This window comes from Bactrocera dorsalis, chromosome 5, assembly GCF_023373825.1.
Source record: "Bactrocera dorsalis isolate Fly_Bdor chromosome 5, ASM2337382v1, whole genome shotgun sequence".
NCBI classification, from domain to species: Eukaryota; Metazoa; Arthropoda; class Insecta; order Diptera; family Tephritidae; genus Bactrocera; species Bactrocera dorsalis.
Window position 1 is genome coordinate 12,212,489 of NC_064307.1, and position 27,290 is coordinate 12,239,778.

General features: G+C 38.3%; 2 protein-coding genes across 3 annotated transcripts in view; one reads left to right on the top strand and one right to left on the bottom strand.

The window, feature by feature from the left end:
- The window catches only part of LOC105224484 (myosin-G heavy chain), a 315,288-nt gene that overhangs the window by 236,161 nt on the left and 51,837 nt on the right, over positions 1-27,290 (bottom strand). The window lies entirely within an intron of this gene.
- LOC105224483 (probable cytochrome P450 28d1) lies at positions 12,277-16,901 on the top strand. The gene is made up of 8 exons (XM_049458484.1): positions 12,277-12,654; positions 12,712-12,850; positions 12,917-13,024; positions 14,510-14,614; positions 14,667-15,077; positions 15,146-15,269; positions 15,344-15,613; positions 16,045-16,901. The coding sequence occupies exons 1-8, from the start codon at positions 12,458-12,460 to the stop codon at positions 16,215-16,217; spliced, it is 1,527 nt and encodes a 508-aa protein (XP_049314441.1). The 5' UTR covers positions 12,277-12,457; the 3' UTR covers positions 16,218-16,901.

Sequence of the window (27,290 nt, forward strand, 5' to 3'; positions counted from 1 at the left end):
AATTTTCTTCAATAAAGGCGGAAACGCTAGCTAGGTAGCTGATATTATGTATAGAATTTGTGGTTCTGATACTGTAACAGCCATTCAGGAGCAATTTTGGTTTCTTCTTCTATTTCATTCTGTAGTTTTGATATCAAAGAGACATCACGTTCTGGGAAGCTAATTCTTTAAAATATCAATAAAGTAATAAAAATCGTTGAGTTTGATCATCAGCTAAGCAATATTTCGCTAATCCAGGAGTTAAACTTTGTACGAAAAAGGATTTTGAGCAGTTGAAATAAGGCTGGATACAAAAAAAGCTCGATGTATGGCTGCCAAACGGATTGAAGGAGGAAAGCCTCACCTAAAGTGTGGGTCTCTTACGGCAACGTCAAGCGAAAATGGACAAGGGAGAAGCCGTAGCAAATGATGACCAGACCAGGTTTTACGTTCTAGAAGGTTTTTCTATGTATTTTCCAGCAATATGACGGAATTATTTATTTTAAACTGCTCCCAAACTCTTGGTTCGGATCTGTACTGTTAACACTTTGACCATCTGGAGAAGGTAATGACCCAGAAGCGGCCAACTCAGGCCAATAGCTGTATTTCTTTGTGCTGGGCAAAGTTTCGTTTGTATTTTTTCCAAAATATTTCCCGCTCTTGAGAAAAGATTATAAGCATAATATCCCGATAAATGCAACCTTAGTCAAATTATAACTCAAGATGGTATTATAAATTAGCTTCGGAAACATATTCCGCTAGATGTCATCGAAGTCGTTGTATTAGCTGAAACTATATATAGCTTCGAAGAATATAAAGTAGGTAATATCAACTGTGAAGACTATGAAAAATTATCATAACTTATTATTTTTAATAAAATATTGTTCTCAATATGTTTTCTCCCCCTGCCCATTTATTTATATCGCAATCGAAAGAATTTTAGGCGCGACAAGGGCACAAGGCTTTATCCCCTTGTTAACAGTAAAATAAAAACCTAGCAATAACTCATAAAACTACTACCTTAAGAAACGTAAGTATGTATATATGTACGCACTCACGTAAGTGCAACTCTTAAGTGCCTAAGCATCCATCAGTGCCAAGAGTAATGGCAAATCGTTTTTGTATGACGTACGCGCTTGACTTACAAATTATACTACAAACTCACATTTTGCTCATATTTTTGCAGCGTTTTCTCATTTTTTTATATAATACACTTTTTACTCAACTTTTCATTTGCCGTCTGTGACTGATTTGTTTACTTTTGGTCTGCCTTTTGCTCCCTACTCGCTACCAGTCTCTAAAGTGGAATAGAAGAATGCGCAAACAAATCAGATTTTAAAAATCTGTTTGCTTGAAAAATTACTTGATTTTGAAATACTTCCGCTGCATACTAACGAAGGCATTGTTAGAATTATCCGTGCCGCGTTGAGTTAATGCCAATCGCTGTTTGATGGTGAAATACTTGTATTTGTATGAAAAATGGACTTTTTCTGCGCTTCGTAGGCATAGGTGATGGCAAATAGATTTCGTGGAAATGACGAGTTTTGATTTATTGAATACATTTTGAACACGTTTACATCTAGATCGTAATCGGAAATGTCAAAGGACTAGGTGAAATATCAATTTATAGTCAGAACAGAAAAAAATTATTTTACAACGTGTTAATGATAAGAACGCAGGGGTATTCATGAAAAAACTGTTCTGTAAGCATGAAGAACGAGAAATTATTTCTGCTTACGCTCGTCGAGTAATACTAGCTTTGGGTTTGGGAGAACTTGATATTTTTATGCAGTTTGGCCCTTCAACAATTTCTATCTAAAATCTCATTCCAATGGTAAGTAAAATTCTACTTTTATCACTAAATAATTCCAGTATTTTTATTGAGTTTTTCGCTGCAGAGCTGAAAGTGGAATTCTTTACTTATCTCCTGAACTGAAAAGATTTCCTTAACTTTGTGGGGTTCCATTAAGGGCGAAAATTGTTATTCTCTTTCCTGTTCAGTACGAGTCTAAGCGCTCTCCCATGCTTTGATTCTCTTTAAAGACGCAAGGCATCAAAGGATATGGATTTTTATACGATAAAGGATTGTCAGATAGATAGTAAAATTGGGGTCTTTTGTACCCTCCCCTATATCACATATGGTCACAAAAGTCCAGCGTCCTGAATTGCAAGAACCTGCCAGGCGTGACTGAGATGAAGTGATCCCTGTCCGCTTAGATGGATCCCAGGGTGTTGAGCCTGCTTCTGCTGGGCAATCCAGAATCACGTGTTCTGGAGATTGCTGTTCGATGTCGCAGAGCTGGCAGTTTGCGCTTCAGACTATGCCCAAATTTCCATTAAACTTGCAAGGTTGTACCCTCCCTGACATAGCCTGGTATAGCGCATTCCTGCTCCATGCAGCCAATGCTGTTCTCTTCCCACTCTCTCCTCCATTCAAGGCAGCTCCTTTATAGCGTGGGACCCCACTGCTATGCACGGTTCTGGCCCCATCATTCTACACCTGGGACCCACTGATAGGTGGTTCAACCCTTCCTGTACACTCCAGCACTAAGAGCGATTTAACTTTAAGCTGAGATCGCCGTTAGTGCCGCTTGACCATCACTAAGTATAGTGTTAAGCTGGTTGCGATGGAGATTGATTACTGCACACTACCTTATAGCAAAGGCTTCTGCTTAAAAGATGCTCAGAAAACGTCCCATTGGCATGGAAAGTTTGGTATGCGGTCCCGCAACGCCTGTTCCAATGCCTTGCGGTGTTTTCGAGCCGTCAGTGTACCACTGTATAGTGGAACCACTCAGCAGTATGTCCAAAATAACTTCAAGTGCTGCGGTGGGGAAAGTGCTCGTTGCCCCTAAAGCGCAGACACAGACGAGCCTTTGCAGCTCCGATAACTGAAGGCCTCCCGAAGAATGCGTTGCCTTAGATGCCCAAGCAACCGTTCCATAAGTTATGATTCTTGGCTTGCAGCCCCTGGACTGCCGGCTAAGCGTCTGCAGTTCATGAGTGGCTTGGTGGCTTTGGACAGTGCTAAATCCACATGCCTACTCCAACGTAAGGTTGAGGCTTGCGAACTCATCATTATTTCCCCTTCAGGGTTGCTATCTGTCGCTTTTTCCTAGATAAATCTTGTTATTATACCCATAAGTATGCCTACAAATCCTCCCAAAACCGCGCTTCTAAATTAATTGAGTACAAAAACACCACTTAAACTAATTAAAATTTCAAGAAGAAAATTAAATATTTACGCCAAAAAGGTGACAAATACGGAAGCAGCCTTTTCAATTATAAATGCAAAATATTTCCCAAAAGTTAAAAAACTACACTGTCCCACACACATACTACATACAAACGAGCGCATCATGCTTCATTTGAAATTTGTGTTGAACTTTTCTATAATTTCCTGTGCCTAAATAAAGAAAAAGTAGCCACCACTTCGTACCACTCTATATGCCAAGTAATCGCTTTTTGATTGAGCATTGGCATAAACCGGCACAATCCGCTGGAAAAAGGATAACAAAATGGACAGCACAAGGCTACACCATTGATTCGGCACATACTCGTATGCAGAGCACTTGAAAATATGTACATATACGCATACTTTACCAACCAACTGTATACAGTTGCGAAAATAATAATAGTGAAAATGCGGCGCTGGCAAGCGCAGTCAAGCACTCCACTTTGTCACTTGGGTTGCTTTTGCATTTTGTAAAATGGGTTTTCTCTAATCGTATGCGTATAAAATGGTGAAAAGTCGCATTTTAGAAAAAGGTTAAGCCAAAGCTGAGCTTCTATTTTGAATAAATAACGGCAAATAGAAAAGTTGAATGGGACATTTTCGGTGTTCATATGCAAATTGACAGTTTTAACCCCAACAACCTTTGTGTGTACACGCTAGCAGAGATAACGGTAAAGTTTGTATGTATGTTTTAATAGTAAGCCTTTGGTAGCAAAATTGTGTGTTGGAGAGAGCACGCAGCGGTTGAGTGTGAGAGAAAAGATTGTTTGTATTCATGAAACTTGAAAACAATTCAATATTGCTGGTGATTTAATGCCATCCAAGCGGCTTAAATACTTGTCTGTCACAGCGTCACAAAGAGTTTAGACTCACGCAGACAATCTTGAGCCTTTCTTAAGCGCGTAATTATGCTCATATTTTTAAATTATTTATCAATTTAGAGTATTTGTTTTATTTTGAAAGATCACGCCTTGTTTGGCATTACATCATGGAAAGAGTTACGCCTGAGAAACGTTTACAAATCGTTCAACTTTATTACGAAAATACAAGTTCTCTGAAGAATGTGTTTCACTCAACTTACGCTCAACATAATCAACCTATTGAACGTACTATTCATAACACACTTGAAACCCACCATTCATTACTGGATAATATCCGACCAAATAGATCAATAGATCCAGCACGCAGTGAAGAAAATATAGCAGCCGTAGCTGAAAGTGTAAACGAAGACCATGGAGAGTCTACTCGGCGCCGTTCTCAACAACTCGGACTCACGTATGGAAGGACTTCGCGCATTTTACGTCGAGATCTTAATTGAAATCGTACAAGATGCACCTCGTACAATAACTGAAGTCACTTTCCAGGCAACATCGCTTCGCCCTGTGGGCCCTTGAAAAGTTCCAAAAAGATCCGACGTTTTCGAGCCACATTTTTTCAGCGATGAGTCCAATTTCTGGCTCAATGGGTACGTAAACAAGCTCGATTGCCGCATTTGAGACGAAGAGCAACCTGAAGGGATTCAAGAGCTGCCTTTTTATCCAGAAAAACAAGCGTTTGGTGTGGTTTGTGGGTCGGATTAATCATTGGTTCATATTTCCTCAAAAATGATGCCTGTGAGAAGGTAAACTTCAATGGCGACCGATATCGCGGCACGATAATCGACTATTTTATGCTTGAAATTGAAGCTCGTAATCTCGACGACCCAGATCATGGGATATCACACCGTCGGTATTTTTTATGTGAGGATATGTAAAGTCTAAAGTCTATGCGGACAATCCGGTTTGGATTCAGGCCTTGTAGCAAATTATCAGGCGTGTCATTCGAGAGTTACCTGTCGCATTGCTCGAACGAGTCCTGGAAAATTGGATGATGATGAACCATCTTTGACGTAGCCGCGTCCAACATATGAAAGAGATAATCTTCAAGAAATATATGCCAAAAAATGTTCTTTCGAATGATTATAAACATGCTCCACTAAATTTGAAGTTTCTGTGTTTTTTCTTTTCTTTTTCGAAATGAATCATTCTTACAAGCTCGAAACACTGATCTAAACAACATTTTTGGAAATTGTAGCGCAACCTTGGGCAATTCTCTCTGTCAAATTTCTAGAAGATAATGAAATGTGAAACAAAAAAATTTCCACACAAGAACTTGACTTTGTTCAGTCAGTTTGTGTGGCAGCTATAACTTACGGAGTTCTGATTCCAACAAACGAGCAGCTTCTCGGAAAGAAAAATTATATGCAGACTTTCACATCAATCATTAAGTTTTCTGCGTATTTTGGAATGGGATTTAAAGTTAAATTTTAAATTTATTATCTCTACATTTATTCCTGCGAATATGCCAATCGACTAGTGAACACAATTCTGAGAAAATAACGCACTCAAACCAAACCAACTAAAATTGTGAAACGATATAAACTTCGTTGTTAGGAACTTAGCCAAACAATCTTATAAAAGCAAAGATATTGGTAGCAAATTTTAAGAAAGAGCAGGCTCAGTTACTGAAAATACTTGAATACTTGGAAATCTCTTTTTAAAAGCAGCTTTCAATTCCAACCAGAGTAAAAATAACTTTTTGCAGCTCTTTAAACAAAATCCTTTCTACCTAATTTCATGAAAGCCAGAAAACTCTCTCACTCGTTCTCTTTTCATATTGCGGCTAATATCAGCCTCAGCACACAAATCTCCATTTATACGGTACACATGTATTATATTCATGTAAACATATAGACTAACAATTTCGGTGCCTTTGTAAGCACTAATATCCTTTTGCCTGCTTCATACACTCATACATACACTGCCAGCAAGCGCAAACACTTCAAAGCTAGCTGTCATAAGCGTTTTTCAACGAAAAAAGGCATACGCCAAGAGGCACTTATACTCATACCCGTAGCGCTGGACGAAAAAACGGAAAAGTAAGAATGAAAATGTTAGCTTTAGCAAAATATGTCACAAAGTCTTGTTAAACTGTTGGCAGCGCAAAAAATGGCAGAACGAAAACTGGAAAAAATAAAACCGGCATAGATAGTAGTAACAAGAGGATTTCATTTAGTGTGCGATATGCAATTTCTAAGTACAGAGATATGTATATAGAAAGGGTGATCCATTTCGAGGTTTACTACTTTCATAAAAAAAACCAACAGAACTTCAAATTTATTGGAAAACGTTTATTATCATTCGAAAGAACGTTTTTTTGGTTTTTTTTTTTGAACATTATCTCTTTCAAATGATGGCTGCGGCTACGTCTCACATGGTCCATCCGTTGGGTCCAATTTTCGATGACTCGTTCGAGCATTTTGACTGGTAACTCGCGAATGGCTCGCGTGATGTTTTGCTCCAAGGCCTGAATCGAAGCGGGATGTCCGCACAAACTTTAAGCTTTACATATCCCTATAGAAAAAACAGCCTAACGTTGTGATATCCCACGATCTCGATGGCCTATCGACCAGCCCAAAACGTGAAATTATCTACTCACCAAAGTGATCTCTCAATAAATCCATTAATTGATGCGATGTGTGGGAAGTGGCGATGTCTTTTTGGAGCCAAAAGTCACCGAGAACACGAGCTTCAATTTCAGGCATTAAATAGTTGGTCTCAAACACTTACTTCTTGGAACTTGTTAAGGGTCTATAGAGCACGAGCTGTTTTTTTATCTTTCAATTTAATGCCAAACAATACTGAATAAAAAAACATGATAGCTTGACACGACTCACGTGTGACCTGCAAAAAAAAAAGGCTATTGATAAAAGTACCTCTATTGGATCACCCATTATATACGCATTACTTTCAACACACATTACATGCATTAAGAAGCAGCGCAGAGAAAATTCAGAGGAAATAAGGAACATATTTTTTAAAGACAAATATTTGTCATGTTGTCGCAGTAAAGACTAGACCAAGATATTGATAAATATTTAATTTAAATTTCGAAAATAAATCAACACACAGACATGTAAGCACAAATAATAATTTTGACCCAGATAGGGTGGTTCTTTAGAAATTCATCAATTACTTTCTTACTTCACACGAAACCCAATTTTCAATGGAATTCCAGCTATAAATCATCACTTCGTTTTTAGGTATGTTGTTAGGGCTGGGGTGAGTTTTCCAAAACTCCAGTTCCCTAAACCTTTCCCAGCCTGAACTTTTGGTATCAGTAGTATTATTTTTTTGAACGCTGTTATAAAAATATTATTTTTGACCGAATCTGTGCCAATAAAGTTTGATCGTTTATTATTTATCTTCTCCTATAGTAAAATTGACGACATAACAAGAATGCTTAGTTATAAAGACATTTATGCTAACATTTGATCTGCAGTCTATAGTTTCCTTACCTCTTCCGCATTGTTTCTTGAAGCTTGTATATGCTTATGGCAAAAGAATTCAAGTCTCATTTTGGTTGTTTGCCGAGCTAAGGTAAGTGGCCCGAAAACAGCTACCAGAGAGACTAAAACAAAGTTCAGGAACTTGTGTTGGTAGACTGCTGATCGATGGTAATGGCCTCTCAAAATACTAGAGTGGCTTGATTCAGCATAAAATATTGAACATGAAACCTGTCCGTGCGTTGGATGCCGGGTTTGCTCACTCCGAGCAACAAACAAGCTACGAAACCGCTTCACATCAGGGTTTGAGTTTATTTAAGCATAAATCGAAAGAGTTTTCGTACTATCTAGCGACCGTTTACGAAACATTGGTTTCATTGGCTTACAGCAAAAATCGATGAATAGGTGCAGCAAATAACCTCCTACGTAGAAGTCCCAGTCTGCACTAAGACCGGAAAGTTTATGACCATTGTTTTTCTTGTAAGACAATTAGCAAGATATAATTTTTGAAGTATCACTAGGCTCTGCTATGACAGTTTATTGGGACGAATCACGGAGAAAATATAAATTTTGAGGTTTAAGGAAGCATTCTTTCATCATGACTACGCATCAGCTCTCAGCTCTGCTTCAAATTGTTCGCAGTAGGCTACGAAATAATGAACTATCAGCCAAATTCTCTAGATTTGGTTTCATGCGACTTATTTTTTTCCAAACTGTGTTCGTGTTGAATAAGGTTAAGGTTAAATTATCATCACAAGGAAAGCTCTTTTTGCAGACCTTCGGAAACCTATTTTCCAGAGCGGTTAAAGAAGTTAATGCATTGCAGCCTTAAGTGTATCGAGAAAGAGACTAGCTGAGGAATTGACTGACAGTTTTAAAAATTTTTCGTCTTACTTTTGAAGGTTAAATAGCTTTCGGAACAGCCTCGTACATATCTTACTTTTTCTTCAGCACTTACGGACACCGGAAAAGAAAGTATTATCCGTTAAATTATTTAAATTTTTCTACTCAAAAATATATATTTTTCCACGCACTGCGCTGTTTAGAATACACTATGCATACATATATGTACAAACGTAGATGAAGTTGGTTTTTCAGGCATTTTTTGCTTGCATTATTCATTCGCTGAGTTATATTACAGAAATTTAAAGCGCACGAAGACGTGTTTAGCTCGCATTTTTAGTCATAAATCAAAAGTGTGCAAACAAATATGAATGAGTGCATAACTGTAAATGCGAACGTGCTTGTGTATGTGTGTGTCGCCAGCTGCTTTTTTTTCTGCTTACAGCAGACAGTGTAAAGCCGCACACGCGCTGAACAGCAAGCATACAGGGCAAGGAAAGGCATTGAAAAGCATACGCAGATATCCTAATTCTACAGAAATGACACACACACACACACGCAGGCAGGCAGGAGGTATCATAAATGTCATTGTATGCAGACCGCTGTGTATGAGGTTAGGCATTCTGTTTGCAAATGGATCCGTAAAACATCTGTATTGTCGTTGCGGGATGAATAATTAAATTGTCTTGCATGTGCGGAATGCTGCCATTGAATGAGCACGAAAACAAGATATTATATGTAGATTGAAGTATGCGGTCTGTGGCGACCCATTGCCAGCAGTGGGTTCAAAAATAGCGGTAACAAAAATAAATGTTAAAATAGGGAATGTTTCTGGTTAAAAGAAAAACTTATTTAAAGAAATTTCTATTTTGAGCTAATGTTGGTAAGAAATTAGTTGATTTTTTTTTCAGTGTTGCTAATTTTTTTTTTGAAGAATACTGAATAATAAATTTATTTTAAGACATAAAAATATATATATTTTTTAATTTTTTTTATGTAAAAATATATTTTTACTTTAAAAAAATTAAAAAAAAACACAAAAATATTGCATTATTTTATAACATTAAATCAATATCCAGAATTTAAAAAAAAATTAACAACACTGAAAAAATTTGTCAACTAATTTTTCTAAAAATACTATATTTTTTACTTAAAAAAAAATGTAAAAAAATTTTGCATTATTTTAAAATATTAAATTTATTTTCAAATATCATCAAAAAGTTTTAACAACACTCAAAAAATTTGTCAACTAATTTTTTAGCAGCTTCGGCCCACTGTGCTTACGCAACAGCAGGCGCCAGCGTGATGCCGAAGCCGACGTAGTTTTCAAGTGTGTGCACTTGCACTCACACTCATGCGCCGCTACACTCAGACTTGAGTGAATTGCGCTAAGTGCGGACAATTCAGAATTGCGACAGCAGAAATCAAAAAATGCGAAAATATGAAACATTCCAAAAAAATAAAAACACAAAAGTGTAAACAACACAAAGGCATGTGCATAAAACATACGAGTACAAGTTCTGACAGTTAAAGAATATGCAACAAAAAACCACAATGAATGCTACAAACCTAAGCAGCCACACGTAACAACAACAACAAAAAAGTCAGAAATCAGCGTTGAAACAGCATAACTCAAAAATTTCAATTTGCTATATATTTGTTTGTGAATTGCTTGTTTAATTTATTAAATTTAAGTTCGCATAGTCGCTGAGCGAATATTTACAACAGTCTTTAGTAGCAAAGTTAGACTTAGTAATATGAAATAGTGCATTTGAATACTATAGAACTGAAATTGATATTAATAAGAGCACGAGCACTCTCTATGAGAGCAATAGATAACGCAAATAAAGAATTGAGTTGACTCGGCCGCGCTCGTGATTTGCATACAAATTATTAGGGCGACCAAAAAATTACAGCAATGGGAGGCCGGTGAAGTCGTGCATGGAATTATTTTTCATTTAAATTTTATAAGCTCACAATTGAGTATGATTGTAAGACGCTTTTAAGAGGCAGGCCCTGATATCTCAAGTAATTTATTGCTTTAGTAAATTTTAAAAGTTTTCTTGGGATACATTAGGAGTTACCCTACATAAGTCAATAAATTTAATAGTTAGTGTTTCCAGATTATTTTTAATATATATTTTGCCATTTGTAATAATATTTTACATATTATTGGAAACGATCCATATACGATCGAAACTGTTCAAGAGAATTGGGCTCTAAAAATTAAATGAACCGAAAAAGATATCGTCAAAGTCGATAAAAATCAGAGCGATGCTCTTTGTATTCATTGATTACCATGACGTGGTCCACCATAAATTCGTTCCACAGGGTCAACTCGGCAATACGGAACACTACTTGGCCGCGTTAAGGCATTTACGTGTATCAAATCACGCGTGTCAAATCATCATAGACGATCAGATATGAGATTACAAAATTCATAAATTTTTCACAACAATAATGCACCGTCCGATTCTAGCTTGATTCTGGCTTGAATGCGGCTGACTTTTTGGCAAACTTGAAACGATAGTCATCCCTCAGCCACCGTGTTCGCTCGATTTGGTTTCTTGTGACTTGTTTATGTTTTTAAAACTTAAAAATCCGTTTCAATCAACGCGTAATGTCCAAAAAACCATTAAAAGACATTAGCAAAGGGCACTGAAGTTCATCGCTGTCTTATGGCAAAAAAAAACCTAATTTAAAAGTCAGTAAGAATAAAGGTTTTTGATTAAATTATTTATATAAAAATGCATTTTTTTTTATTAGTCTGGATCAATTTTGATCACATGGTATTACAAAAGTCGTCATCGATTCACCATTTCTCTGCTTGCTAAGTGTATTTGCTTGCTCTCCCAGCACTATTAATATGTTGAAAAAGCAACAAAGTTGTCGACTTGAATTCCAAACATACATACATTTTAGTGGTATAACTCTTTTCCTCAGTGTTACCAAGCTAGACTTACAGATTTCCGACCAAAATTCAAAGAACTTTTGACTGAGTTCAAAAATTTAGCACTTGAAACATAATGTATATGGTTTTTTATGCCAATTTTAAAGCGTAGACGAAATCTAAGGTTATTAAATTGTTACTTTTACGACGGAAAAAAATTCTTCAGTCAAACTAAGTAAATCTAAAGCTGTGGGGTTCCAAACGAAGAATTGCCAGCGAGTATTACGTTCAAAGACATGTAATGTTCAACAGTTCTTTTTTAATGCTGACAGTCTCCTTAAACAGCTGATATAACATGTTCGATCCGCCACTCTCCAATACTTAACGAATTAAAGACAATGCATGCACTAGTAATTTTCGTGTATTCCAGATATATTGCTCTAAAATGATAAAACTTGGAGAATTCTTTAAAAACAGAAATTTCTCCAGGGTTTAATGAGCACATTATGACAGATAAATCTCAAAAAAGACTTGATCTGGACTTTGAACCAACATAATAATGAGCCTTGATATTCCAAAAGTAGAAACAAACGAGTTGAGATAAAATCATCACAAAGTTGGAGTTTCAGTTCTAAGACATTTCCTTTTTAAAGGCTTACTACTTTTCAACGTATGAACCCTTACTTTTTCAAACTTTGTATATTCGAAATAATCTATAGTTGGAAAATTTTGGTACTCATATTCAAATGTCTTTAAGATTACTTAAAATAGATTGCTAACACCAGAAATGTATCCTTTATCCATACATACATCGACTTCCAATTTTAAATTTAAAGCAAATCTGTTTCTCAGTTCTCAAAACTTATCTCAAACCAACTTTATGCTCACCCTAATGCATATGCCCATATATCACAACAAAATTTATGAATAATTTACTATTATTTAACGCGTGACGCCCAGATGCAGCAATTTAGGTATTTGAACTTCAGATCATACTGATCTGATAGCAATGCCGTATACAACGCAATTCAGTGCATAAAGCGGCGCTCAAGTGAGTGCTTCGACTCGTTAGACAACAGCACTTCCGCAACTCTTCGAGTGCATATTAATTGGTTGCATCCATATAATTAAAGATTAATTGTTGAATATTTGTGTAATATTTTCACGCTGTCTGCACTTGAAAGCGATGCTTGAGACTTGCTTGGTAACCTTGACATTAGCAGCTGTTATAGCTGGACTCATATACAAGTTCCTAACATGGAACCTCCATTACTGGGAAAAGCGTGGCATAAAACAAGCGAAATCCTATACGTTTGTGGGCTCATTTCCCAGCACATTTTCGCATCAACGGAATATTGCTTATGATTTCGATGACATTTATAGGTAAGTTGACAATTAATTGAAAAAATATACATATATATTAAAATATACTTCCACTAGAGCTTATAAAGATGCTGAGAATTTTGTCGGTGTTTTAATGATGCGCACTCCAAAACTGCTTGTGCTGAATCCTGCTTTGGTACAGCAAATTTTTGTTATGGATTTCCAAAATTTTCACGATAATGAGATTTCGCAAAAAGTTTGTTTTTCTTTTGAAATATTTGTGGATCCATTTTCGTATAAACTCTTGTTCTATCCCTTTTAGGTCGACGAAAAGAGTGACTTTATTTTCGCTAATAACCCGTTTGTATTAACTGGCTCTAAATGGAAAGAGCGAAGAACGGAAATCATACCAGCCATGACACCAAATCGAGTGAGTTATTTAATGGCAGCTCTTGTACTCTGAACTAGTTATTCATATTGATTCCCTGAGACATTTTCACTGAAGTTTTTTTTATTTTTGTTGCCTTTGAATTAAACAAGATAAAGGCGTTAACTTCGATATTGTAACGTTTCTTTAGAAAATAATCTAATATGCGCCAAATTGTCTTATAAAAATGTTTTCCATACAAGAACTTGATTTCAATCCGTCCGTTTTTATGGCACAGTGATCCGATATCGACGGTTCCAACAAATAATCAGCTTCTTAAGTAAAGAGTAGAAAAGAACGTGTGCACAATTTTAGAACGACGTCCCAAAAACTGAGGTTAGGTTAGGCTAGATGGATGATCTAAAGAGATCGCAGAAGAAGAGAGATATGAAGCCATAGAAAAAAAAAATCCTGTGTTCGTACTTATTGAATTAGTACACGGGATAGTCAAGAAGGAAGTGTTGAGTTATTTCCACCTCCTTTTCTTCATCTCCTTTCATACAACTTCTTCAGATAGCGTCTGGTAAGATCCCCAGCCTTACAGCATGGACGCCATGAGGGCAATGACTATTAAAACTCCCACAACTAGGGAGAGGCTTGCCTTAGTGAGGGCAAAGAGGTCATCTTGCGATGGATCTTGGTTCAAACTTGCGGCAGCACATTTAATCAACTCAGCTCATACTGCTATAATAGATATTCTATAGGGTAAACAAACTTCGTGGAAAACCACATACACTGTTAAGGGTTTACAAATTATCAGAAAAACGTTCCTTATTTATGACTATTCGGCTTAGTCCTAGGCTCTTGATTTGATTCCAACCTTTTCGAAGCTTCAATATTTCGATGTCCAAATTCCTTCTCTAGGATAAAGTGAATCGCCTTTTCCGCCGATTGCCTGGTGGATCCCAGCCGATAGCGTTTCGGGTAATTGGGTCCGGATTTCGTCTCGAAACAAGCGAGAATTTTGGCCCCCAATTGTGCATGACCAGAAGTCTGTGTTAGAGACGGTGACAAGCAAAAAAATGTTGCAAAGACATCGGTTAGTGAAAACTTGCAGCTTTCGAATGTCAGAGGCTACCAGATTCCAGGTTTCGCAGTCTTATAGGAGTGTAAACTTGAGATTGGTGTTTCAGCATAACTAGTTTAGAGTCGTTTAGGCAACAGTTCGAAGTATCCAGCTAAGTGCAAAAAATGATAGACGGAGATGTATTACACGCTGTGTTGATATGCTCAAAGAAAATATTTACCTTCAGGAGATGGCTTAAGAAGTAGTGGTTGTCACATTTCCAAAGGCAGATATGAAGAGAGGGATACGAAAAAGGATCAATGATATATGTACTATATAGTTAAATTTGGAAAACAAATTTGTGTTAACATTTTCCCATAAAACAAATTAGTGCGCTTATTCTTTAATAAAAACAAGCTCACTTTCTGACATTGTCATGTGAATTGCTATCATTTTTCAAGGCTTTAATCTAATCCTTTCAGATAAAAGTCGCCTATCCAATTACCTTGGATGTGTGCCAACGCCTAACACGCTACATCAAAGAGCAAACAAAGATTAGCGGCACCGAAGGCATGGACACCACAGAGGTAAGAAATTAATAAAAAAAAGTTTCAATCCGTATAACGGTATTTTTCGCAGCTCTTCTTGCGCTACACATCCGAGGTTGTCAGCGAATGCGTTTTGGGCATTCGTGCAAACAGTTTCAGCGGAGACTCATCGCCAATTTATGCCAATACGAAAAAAATATTCAGTCAAACTTATATTTTTCGATTTTACCAACTGCTTAATGGGTTCTTCCCCGCGTTGGAGCGTTTCTACAAAATGCGTTTCTTTCCCAAAGATGTTGAAGATTTCTTCATCGGCTTAACGCAGAAAACCATTGATTTGCGACATAAGCAAGATGTGGATAAAGCCGATTTTATTAATTATATGTTGCAACTGCAGCGGAAACGAAATATATCGACGCCGGAGGTAACGTCGCATGTGATGACCTACATAACCGATGGCTTTTTAACAACAACAACGGCAATAACACATTGTTTGCTGCTGGTAAGAACTTCGCAGGTGTTTGTGATTTTCGAATAACACGATGATAACGATCATTTACGCTCTTGCAGCTCGCACGCTACGAAGACAAACAGCGTCAGTTGCGACAAGAAATTGTGCAGAATCTGGACGCGGATGGTAACTTGAGCTTCGAAGTGCTCTCGGATTTGCCATACTTAGATGCTTGTTTACACGGTTTGTATATAATATAGTAGATATATAGTATTTTAAACATATAAGATTACTTATATCATTGTTTCACTTTCTAGAGGCCTTAAGAATATTTCCGCCGATACTCTTTAACAAAAAACTCTGCACTAATACTTGTGAGCTGGTTAATAAAGACGGCAGCGTGTTGAAAGTGCAAAAGAATGACGTCATTTTGATACCGGCCTACTGCTTGCACCACGATGAAAGCATCTACGAGGAACCAGAGTTATTTAAACCAGAGCGTTTTCTACCCGAAAATGGTGGCTTAAAAAGTTATCGCGATAGGGGCGTGTTCTTGGCGTTCGGCGATGGACCTCGTGTCTGCCTCGGTGAGTGGTAATGCTTGTGGAGAAATTGTACACACAGTAATATACGAGTATGGGAAGTGGTAGGTCATGCAGGTTTCCGAACTCTAACTGCTTTTATAAGACTTTCTTTTTGAGTACTAAAACCAAACTCTCTTTCTTTTTGAGAGAGCATTTTTAGACTCTCCAAAACATGTAAAACAAATGATTGCGTACCCTGCCTGCAAGTTCCCGAACTCTTGGACCATGTACTACAAGAAATCGTAAATAATAATCATAGAGAGCCGAAGTGATATAGAGAAAGAGAGAAACACAAAATCATTGAGAGAGAACACGGACCACTCCAAAGATTCCAAAATGAAGCAAATTTTTACTTACCATGCTGGTTTCTCATATCTTGGAACATGTGTCGGAAATATATCTGAAAAATATTTTTTTTCTCATTTATATTACAGGCATGAGATTTGCGCTCACTCAAAGCAAAGCAGCAATTGCCGAAATCGTGAGGAATTTTATCATTAAACCCAATCCAAAAACCCGTGCGGACAATACCTTAACTAAAGATAGCTTTTTTGGCAGCTTGGAAGGTGGAGTGTGGCTCGATTTTGAATCCGTTGACTCTACATGAATATTTGTTGAGAACCACAAACTATATTTAAGTCCATACATGTATAACTGTTTATAAATAAGATTTCTTCTCATTACTATTGTAAACTATGAGCTTTCAGCTTTTCTTCCTCTAATAATACAGCATCTAACCTTCACTAACTCGCCCTCCTTAACCCCCAAGTCACTAGTTTTGCCAAGTGGACACTTATTTGTCAGTTAACATAATGACAATTGCTATAAAAATGACTGCGTATTAATTGCTGTCATATTAAGTGGAGCCAAGCAGCCGGCGCTCGACACACGCCGCACGCGCCGCAACAGACAGACTGGCGGCCGGACAGCTATAATTGGCAACATGGCGATGTGTGGGCTCAAACAGCCGATGCAAACACAAGATGTCTGATAAAATGTGCATTATATAATACTCTTTTTCACAATATTGCTTTGCAATTGTTAGCGCGAATGGCACAGCAATGGAGGACAATGAAAATGTTAAGTACAAATAAAAAATGTTGAGCTTAACTTGAATGGCACTTGTAAATTGAGTTTAATTAAGGCATTTTCCGTTCAATTAAACGTTTGACAAAACTGTTAAAAATAATTTAAAGGGTTTGGAGGTTACTTTAATTGTTGTATCGATTACCTAAAACATGGAGAGTGGCGAATCGAACAAGTAAGTAGCGTACATTTAAAATGCTGGCTTTAATAAACATGGAAAAATAATGAATTAGTTACTAGTTTGTCTTTAATAGTTGTCAACATTTGTATTAGTAAGTTAAGTAAGTATTGAGACTGTATACGTGGGACCATGAATATTCTCACTTGGACTACTAGACGCCTGTCCGCAGTGTTGCCATAAAGTGCCTTGAGGCTGCCAATTTTTTTTGTTTGGAGGCGGCTAAAATCAATTCCAATAAATTCGTCTGGTTTGTAGTGGCTATGACAAGCCAGACGCTTCAACCTTAGTGCGATAAATGCTGGTCAGTGATGGGTAAAGTGTCTATCTTTTAACCTCAGTCCCCAAGTTTGCGCATGAAGATTTTGCAACCACAGAAGTGCTGACCTGACCAAAACTTGCTGAGCTCTCACGAGGCCTATAGATCCAATGCCAGAAGGCACGAAGACAGAGAATCGCCGGCTCATTCCCAACTGATGGGAATACTTTTTTCTACCTTGCAAGCTCATCGGCTTTGAACTTTCCAACGATTTCGTACCGACCAAGCACCCCAACAACTCTAATATGAAAGTAGCTTGATGCTACTGCTGGTGAGGTTATTCTGTTAGCTTTGAACTCACTGTCAGCTATGTACTTGTAACGGGTTTTTCATTAGCGACGCTACTTACCAGATCAAGTTGAGTCTCCATTGCATCCCGCAAAAATGACGGTTTGGTGGGGTTTATGAGCCGGCGACGTCATAGGGCCGTACTTCTTTCGTGATAATCAAGACCGGTACGTTACTGTGAATGGGAATCGCTACCGCCCAATGATAACCGAATTCGATTTATTGAAAACCCAGTTTGGTGAACATGTAATCTCACGAAATGGTCCAGTCAATAGGTCGCCTCAGTCGTGCGATTGTACGCCGATAAACTATTTTCCGTGGGTTTACGTCTAGTCTATGGTCTCTGCCATCAAGCTAGCCACGATTGATTAACTTCGTACGAATATCGAACGTAAAATTGCTTGCAAACCGTCGAAAATTGGATTCAGGGTCTGGACTTCTGCAAGCATGCCACAGGAACTACCCATATATCTAAAAAAAATGCTATATTTACATAAAACCGTCAATATTTCCGTCTGAGTTTGGAGAAAATAAACGATATATTTTAGGGGTTAAGACTCAAGTGGAAGTATTGGTGAAAACCGCCAAGAATTTATTTTTCACGAGGAAAAAGTAAGGAACTTCAAGCGTTAAAAAAGAGCAATTTAATTTGCATGGCTCTCCAAAGCGAAATTACGTCACTTAGCGCATTGCAAATCAACTCATCCAATTAGCTTAGAAGAAGCAGCATAAACATCTTAATTATGCCATTCCCGTCACATTAATCGACATTCTTGCGGACAGCTGTCATTGTCATTGTCATAGTTCGAATACGCATTTAACGATACTTTTGCGCATTTTACTGTTAATTTTACTATCATCAACAGCTGTGCGAGAATCTTAAGTAGCTGTTTGATGGCGTAGCAGCAGCAACAACAACAATGACGAATTATATTTGTTTGTACAAGTACATAAGTTACACAAACGTAAGCAGATATTTAGGTGCATATGAAAATAACAGACTTCCATACATTTGTATATGTTATATGTAGAGGGTCATCCATGGACAAAGAACTACATATCTCCGATCACGGTAAATCGCTTGACACTTAAGGAACTTTATACAAATTTAATATTATAAAACTATGATATCTCCAAAATCAATATCTAGTTGAAAGTATTAAATAATCATCTTCTGTATAATCGAAAATCTCTCATTTATTTTAGGAGAATCTAAAGCACTGGATGTGAACGACGCTGATAGCACTGGCTTTCGAATCTGTAGAACTTCAGAGTCAACTCGCTGTGAAAGTACTGCGGGGAACAACATTTCGATCCACGTCGATAGCTAAAAAGGCAACGAAAATAATTTTTTCTAAGCAAAAATTGAAAATGTAAATTTTGGACGATCTTTGGTTTCAGCGAGATCGCCACATAGCCGTGCTAAAGTCGATGTATTAATCCTCATGGTAAAGTAATCGTTTTATCACCCGTTTAAATGAAGTCAAACCGACAATTTCATTGAAATTAGACTTCGTTCTTTGTCCTTGGTTTGGAGCCGTGAAACACCGATTAACTTACTAAAGATTAGATTAGCACAATTTTGTTCTGGAAGCGCTAGTAGCTCAAACTTCTGCCTATCCAGAATGGCCCAAGACATAAAAAATATATTCTGCTTTCAAAGAGTACCGTTAGACACTAACCACATCTTTACATGCGCTACTGAAACCACTCACTTAACACCTCTCCACGCCGACCCTTTCGAAGCAGCCTGATTCCTAAATCTTGCACTAAGTGACTTCGATTTATGCACTTTCCCCCCACCAGGAATCATGTACTCTCTAGAACAACAACGTCAACAACTTATTATAGATTTCTATCCATTAAAACGGTATGATATGTGTCAAAAAAGCACTGAACAGCACGACTTCAGAAGCCGAAAGCTTCAAAGAAGTCAAATTCGTAAAAAACTCTCTACAACCACAACAATTTATTACAGATTTCAGTCCATTAGACAAGTAAGATACGAACAAAAATGTTCCGAAAGTCACGGCCTGAAAAGCCCAAAGCTTCAAAGAACTCAAGTTCGTCAAAAACTCTCTACAACAATAACAAACAACTTATTGCAAATTTCGGTTCATTAAATAAGTAAGATATGAGCCAAAAAGTGTCGAAAGTCACGATCCGAAAAGTCAAAAGCCTCAAAGAACTCAAGTTCGTGAAAGGGTCCCTTCAAGTCGAATTAAGTTTACTTAATATGAAAAACCTATTTTTTTTTATAAGGAGCTTTATCTTGACCCAGATATTCAAAGATTGTTGGATTGTTTGGTCACCAATCTAAGCCCAATTTCCGGAAGATTTCTCGTCAAATAAAACTTTTCTCCATACAAGTACTTGATTTGGTCCAAACAGTTTGTATGGCAGCTATATGCTATAGTTAATCGATATCGACGATTTCGACAAATGCCTAGGCGACTGAGGAAAAAAGCACGTATGCAAAATTTCAGATCGATAACTCAAAAGTTGGCGGACTAGTTCGCGAATATTCGGTTTAAAAATATATGGGCCACCCTGTACCGTGATGTATTAGCAAATTCAGGCCTAGTGTGCATATTTACCACCGATAGTTGTTGTTGTTATTGTGCTATGCACGTAATCAACATGAATTGTGTCGCAAACAAATTTGCACAACACAAAGTAAACACACACACACACTCTCACAGTGTGAGCCAACTACATAAACACAAAATTTGTTGTAATGTATAATGTAGTATTGCTTGTATTTCACAAAGCTGCTGTTGCCGATGCTATTGCTGTCGCGGTGGGGTGTTGCTTTGCGGTTAGAGCGGGCGGCGAATAGCAACAATTCATTAAATTAAGTGCCAGCAATTTGATGGGAAATCATGATACGACACAGAATTCAACAATCAACATTGTTAGGCAGCCTGTTCAGCGCAAGTAGCCGTGTGCGTGTGTGTATGACTGTGTGCAGCGCCTACATTCTACGCAGACAAATGGCAGCACAATTGACATATGGCCAAAAAATAACAACACAGAACAATAATAAGTACAACAAACTGTGGTAAGCAGCAGGCAGCCGAATGTCTCCAAACGAAGTGCGATATGATCGAAAAATCCACTACTTAGTCATAAAAAGAGCGCACAATTTTATGAGAAAAACAATAAAAAAAAAAGTAATGTAACGAAAAAAGACAACAACAAAAAGAGTAACAGAAAAAAACAACAACAAAAAATATAACGGAAAAAAGTATCTACAAACAATCATCTACTACATTTCGGCGGCCGACCACCCACCGACGTGGCCTAAGTCCTTCGGCATGCTCGTAGATGGCCAACACATTGGCCTCGTCAGGACTACGAAGCCAACGTGCAAGCCTTGAGATGACATGGACCATTTCAATGCTGATAAATCCTGCTGTGCTGCTGACCTGCTTAGACGCAGGCATGGCTTAGTTTGTAATTGGCAAAAAAAAAATCAAAACTACAGAAAGCCAGAAGAAAAGCAAAGAAATAAAAAGTGGGAAAAAGGTACGAGTTCGACGGCGAGAAGGGGCGAGCAAAACACATTTGAGTGCAGCGCAATTATCCCTCCGAAAGATACTTACAAAAATGAAGTCAATTTCCTTTCCGCATAAAAGTGTAACGACACTCGCTCGACGCCGCCGCAGCGCCAAACGGTACGTACGGGCAGAGCAGGCGAAACAAAACGTGGAAAAAATGGAAAAAAGTATGATTGTGGTAAGTAAAATGGAACAAAAGCTTAAGGAGCAATAGTTGAGAGTGCTAACACAAAAAACACAAAAAAAATCAGGAAAAAAATACAAATACAAAAGATACTGAAAAAAGGGCAAAATGCAAGCATACAAAATGACAAAAAGAAAAGAACACGTAACGGTAACGATAAACGGAAATAAAATCGACTTGCCGAGTGATGTGGGCGTGGGTTGGTGAGCGGTAGCATAAGTACCGCGGCAGAAAGTGTGAAGCAGGCAAGCTGCTTGAGATTTTTCCCACTTTCATGAAACCTTTTTCCCATTTTCCTTACACACGCTGTTTGTAAGCAGCGCAGTGCTGCCATATTAAAATTATTCCTTTTTCGTTTTCAGTTTCAATTCATCCTTGTTTTTTGTTTGCGGCGCTTCACTCGTAAAGCAAAAAAACGCCACGCATTGTGACACTACGTTCGTCGTTGGCAAATGATTGTGCAGCTGAAGTGTCCAACTTGATTGTGAACGGCAGCGGCAGCAAAGAAAACACCACAATGCCAGGCCCAACGCAGACACGGTGATCGGCTTTAATTCTAAGCTCAGCCGTTGCATGGCGACTAAGTGGACGCCACGCCGGATATAACGGATAATTCGTATTAGTAGTGTAGTTAGTTGCCCTGGTGCAGGTATTTGCTTTTCATTTTATGTCAAGCCGTAAGTGACTCGAAGCTGTTGGTTGATTTAGGTCGTGGAGCAAAATTTAATGGAGCGACATTTTTCAAGAACTTAAATTTGAAACGGAGTCATATTATTTTTGAAATGTTATTATGTTGGAGAACAACAAAAACTAATAGCAAAAGAATCAATAGCTGTGTTCGATTCGCCAAGCGTTGGAGACTAGTGAATCGAACAAGGAATATCAGTTGCTTAAAACTGGCGGCAATAAGATGTTCTCTAACGCAAACACAACTTTGTTAGGCTTCCTTTTTGATGAAGAAATTCTCCTCTGCTCGACAAAAAACATTTCAAAGAACGCTTGGTTACGGGTCTTACGTTTTCTCAATTTATTTAAAGTCTAAAATAAAAAAAATATTTTTTAATTTAATATTTGTATGGAATTTATCATATGTGCTATTCACAATGGTAATCCTAGTCTAAAATGTATAAAAAAAAAATTTGGTTGCATTAAAGATAGGGGTTATACCACTTTAGTGAGTTACTCGCTCAACTCAATGTGTAATTTTTGTTTGCAAGTGAGTAGAGCGCATAGATTTCGGGATTTCCAGAGAAACGGTGAATCGAAGCACAGAACTGTCGGACGATTCCCACAACTTTTTTGAGTTTGGCGTTCCTCACCCATTTTTTCATATTCACCCAGAAGTGTTCGATTGGATACAAATCCGAAGACCATGCCGACCAATCAATTACATCAATAGTTTTGCTATGAAACCACTTTTAAGATAAGCCTTGGGCCATTATCTTGTTGATAGACCCCTCACAATGATATATCTTCTCTGATGTAAACTAGAAGTAGGTCTTTCAGATTGTCATTAAAGTAATAAGTTGTGTCCATAATTACTGATTTGCTTACTAGAGCACACTAGCTCCAAGAAACACATCCCTATTACAACAGCTTAAGGCCTCCATGCCTTATGGCTTCTGATGTATATTTTGAGGTGACTTGCTGTCGGAACTCTTTTCACGGGTCTTTTCTAAGTTTTGACGGACAGTGGGTATCTGGTCAGTTGTTGATTTTCCAGGCTTGAAGCCACATTGGCAAATTTCAATCAGTTTTTTGTTGACGGCCCTAATCATTCACACAGTACGCTCGATAGAACCTTATATGCAATGTTGAGTAAGCTTATCCCACGGTAGTTGGCGCAGATTGTGAGGTCTCTCTTTTTGTGGCTTAGGCAGATCCGACCATATTTTACAAAGAAGCTGATGCATGCTTCTTATCAATTCTTCGCCGCAGTGTTTGAATAGCTCGGCCGGCAATCCATCGGATCGTCTTGTGTTTGTTGACGTTCGTTTTTACTGCACAGAGACGGGAGCGTATCTCGGTTGCAACAAGATAGTGGACCGAGTCGATGTTAGGACCTCGGAGCGTACGCACGTCCAAAATACTGGAGACTTGTCTTCCATCTATCACAACATGATCAATCGATCCGGAGACAGTCAGGTGGCTTTATGAATTTTCTTATGTTGGAATCTAGTACTACAGATAACCATATTTCGGGCCCCGGCGAACTCGATCAGCCTCGATCCATTCGGGGATGTTTCGCCATGGCTGAATTTACCGACCGTAGTGCCAAAAATATCTTCTTAGCCCACCCTGGCGTTAAAATTGCCAAGCACGATTTTGACATCGTGACGTGGGCAGTTTTCGCAGGTGCGCTCTAAGCGCTCATAGAAGGAATCTTTGGTCACATCGTTCTTCTCTTCCATCGGGGCGTGAGCGCAAATCAGTGATATGTTGAAAAACCTCGATTTGATGCATATTGTGGCTAGACGTTCATTCTCTGGAGTGAATGATAGTACTCCGCGACGAAGTCTCTCTCCCACCACGAATCCCATATATGCTCCTTTATATAGCCACTGTAGTAAATGTCAGAAGGACCTACTCGCCTCAGCCCTTGTCCCGTTCGTCGCATTTCTTGGACGGCGGTGATGTCAGCCTTCACTCTACGGACGGCATTAACCAGCTGGGCAACGGCACCTTCCCAATTAAGGGACCGGATATTCCAGGTGCATGCCATTAAATCATAGTCCTTATTTCGTTTGCCATGGTCGTCTCTTCCGAGGCTATTTATGCTTTTGTATTGGCATATTTTTTTACGTGGCGGGTCCCAAACCCAGCGCACAACCCTGTGTGGGGGATATTTCGCCTTCTTATTTTAGCTCGCCTTCGAACGGATGTTCTTAGGCTACCCAAACTTGGCTTAAAACCGAAAGTCGTGAGCTGTTTGAGTCATATGTAAAAGAATCGTTTCTGGCCACTCACTTGCATGAACTTGTACACATGACTCCATTATACTATCACGGAATTTAATTTTAAGTTTACTGGAACTAACTGCAGTGTGCCTAAGAAACTAAGAAATATAAAATTATTGACTACAAATGAACCGAAAAAGCATTGATGATAACTTCGGTAGTTCACACATACACTCGTAGCATCAATCAATCAACATCTCTTAAAAATAATTTCTAAAATTTTCACCACCACTCACACATTTAAAAGTGATAACAGTAAAAATATAATTACTGTTGTATTACTAAAAGTTTGTAGAACTAAGTAAAAGGAGCCTTATACTCTCCCACTATGCGCCAGTATATGTCGCTTATACTGCAGAGGCATCAATTTAAGAGTGACTGCTACTGTAAAATAACAAAATTATTTGCCACCATTTCGTTTAAATTTGCTGTGCTAACGCCATTCCCGATAACTATGAACAAACATATACTTTCAACTCTATATCTTCGATGAGCGAGCACTCAAATGTATACCAGCAGAGCGCTCCAAATTCAATTTTGCCATGTTTGTTAAAAATTACGAAAAGTGAGAATTAAATAAACTCAACCGCACACAGACACCCACAGGCACGAGGGAGAAACCTCAACTATGTCTGCAGCTTCAATCAATAAAGTAGTTCACAACATCATTTGATCTCAGCAACACCGTTTGACGACCCTCATCACAAACAGCAGCAACAACAAGCATGAAAGAAAAAGATACAGAAGAAGAAGCAGCAGCAGCAGAAGCAACTATCAAACCGAAGCCAAACAGCTGCGACCACATATTTTCCACACTTTCAATCAATTCATGCATTACACACACACACGTACATACATGCGAACTTTTAAAAGCACATGTGCACCATATATGTGAGTTTAGTAGAATGTTTGTGTGTATTGGTGTATGTGTGTGCATGAATTTTTCCTATTTGGAAGACTTTGTAAATGAAAGAAAACTTTCTCGCTCGAGTGGTGAGTGGCCGGATGACACACATAGATACATGACTAGATGGATTGTCAGATAGCTGGAGACGTGTATGTATAGCAATGAGTCGAAAGAAAATGCCCTCAAGTTCTAGCTAAATTACGGTAAAGTAAAACAAGCAAAAATGTTAACTTTGGCTCTACTGAAGCTATAATACCCTTTACTAATAAAAAAGTTTTCATACAAGAATCTGATGTTGATAGATCAGTTTGTATGACAGCTATAAGTTATAGTAGTCCGATCAGAACAATTTTTTAGAGATTATACACTTGCTTTAAACAGTAATCCTTGTGAGATTTCGCCCAGACAACTTGTAAAATAAAAAAGTTTTCCTTATAAGAACTTCATTTTGATTGTTCAGTTTGCATGGCAGCTATACGCTATAGTAGTCAGATATCGGCGACTTCAACAGATATTCAGCCTCTTAGGGAGAAAGGAACGTCTGCAAAACTTCAATTCAATATCTCAAAAAATAAGGGAACAGTTTGCATATATGCTGTTAGACAAACCCAAAGGGGGACGTAGACTCAGCTAATCACGCCTCTCATTCACATACACAACCATATTTTCTATAGGATCTCCGATATATCCTGCAAAGTTAAACAAACTCCGTTGCCAACTCATATATCATACCCTGTTCAGGGTATAAAAGAGGAGAGCCAAAGAAAAAAGCAGCAAAATCAAGAGCCATAGACGAGTAGAAAGCATACAGACCAGAAGGAGACAGGAACCGCTGTGTCGATCTCCGAAGTGGTTACAGGAAGCGACTGTGTCGCTATTGAAGCCAACAAACTGGGCGAACAATGGGACGACGGATTGAGGAGGTGCACAGCAATGAAAATCTATGTGGAAACAGTTTATGGCGAGGAGCGGAAGCCTTGGTCGCCAAAGTAGCTGATTGATATATGTACGAATGTGCGCGGGCGGTTTAGTTGAAAAGTTCTTTCTTCCACTGGTAATGAAATAAGTGTACAGCGTAGCTATTTGTGTGCGCTCGCACGCACTATTGGTCGCCAAGCAGCTGCAATTTATTGGTATTCGGTAAACATTTTATTACCAGTGAATAAATGAGGCGGGTGATTTTGATGCCGACTACTGCTTAGCGTATATTGGATTTCTTTCAACAATTTAAACGCGTATTTTCAAAGCGCTGAGTTTTCGATTACTGCGAGTTCAATGATTTTGGAGGGTTAACGCACGTGTAGCGTTTTTAGGGGAATATGTAGTTTTGTAATGAAATTTGTATTGCTAAATATTGCTTGATAGATGAATTATTTTGGAATAGAACATCTTTTAATCCTTAAGTAGCTGTAGTCGCGGCTTTAATTGAATAGCGTAAGTAAGTATATTTGGGATTAGGGCAGTTATGAATTTTCACAAAATTGATATTTCATAATGGCAGGTTTCACTTTGATTCAAGACTTGGGAATTGTCGAAGACTATTACTTCCGAGCGCTGTACTCTCCATAGATATCCTCAAAATGATATCTGTAGAGCAGCCGGCAGTAATATTGAATGTGCACAACGCCTGCCTCAAAGGCGGAATATTCCCCGAACCTTGGAAAACCAACGACTGGTGCTAATCACTAAAGAAAAAGAAGATCCCAACTTGCCGTCAACATACCATCCAATATGTATGCTTTACATAGTGGGACTTGAAGTAGCTATTAACGAAGCTGGAGGACTCTCCCCTAGACAATACGGCATAGAACTACTCTAGAAGCTATAAAATGCGTCATTGAAAGTGTTGAATTTGCACAGCGAATAGTGTTTCTGACGACTTTAGATGTCCGGAGACCTTCAACAGCGCTATATGGGCGAATATGATCGACGACCGCGAAAAAAGCTTTAAAATCCCCGACTACCTCAGAGCTGTGGTGCGGAGCTACCTTAGCAACAGAAAACTGCTGTACCAAACTAGAGAGGAATCACGACAGACAGCGGTCACATCTAGAGCAGCACAATGATTCATTCCGGTCATAAACATCTGAAAAAGTATCTCCACACAATGGGAAAGATCGAAGAGTTTTCGTACCTATACAAGGACGCGACAGAAGACGATGCTGCACACATTTTCTTTGAATGTAACAGAGATCGCACCG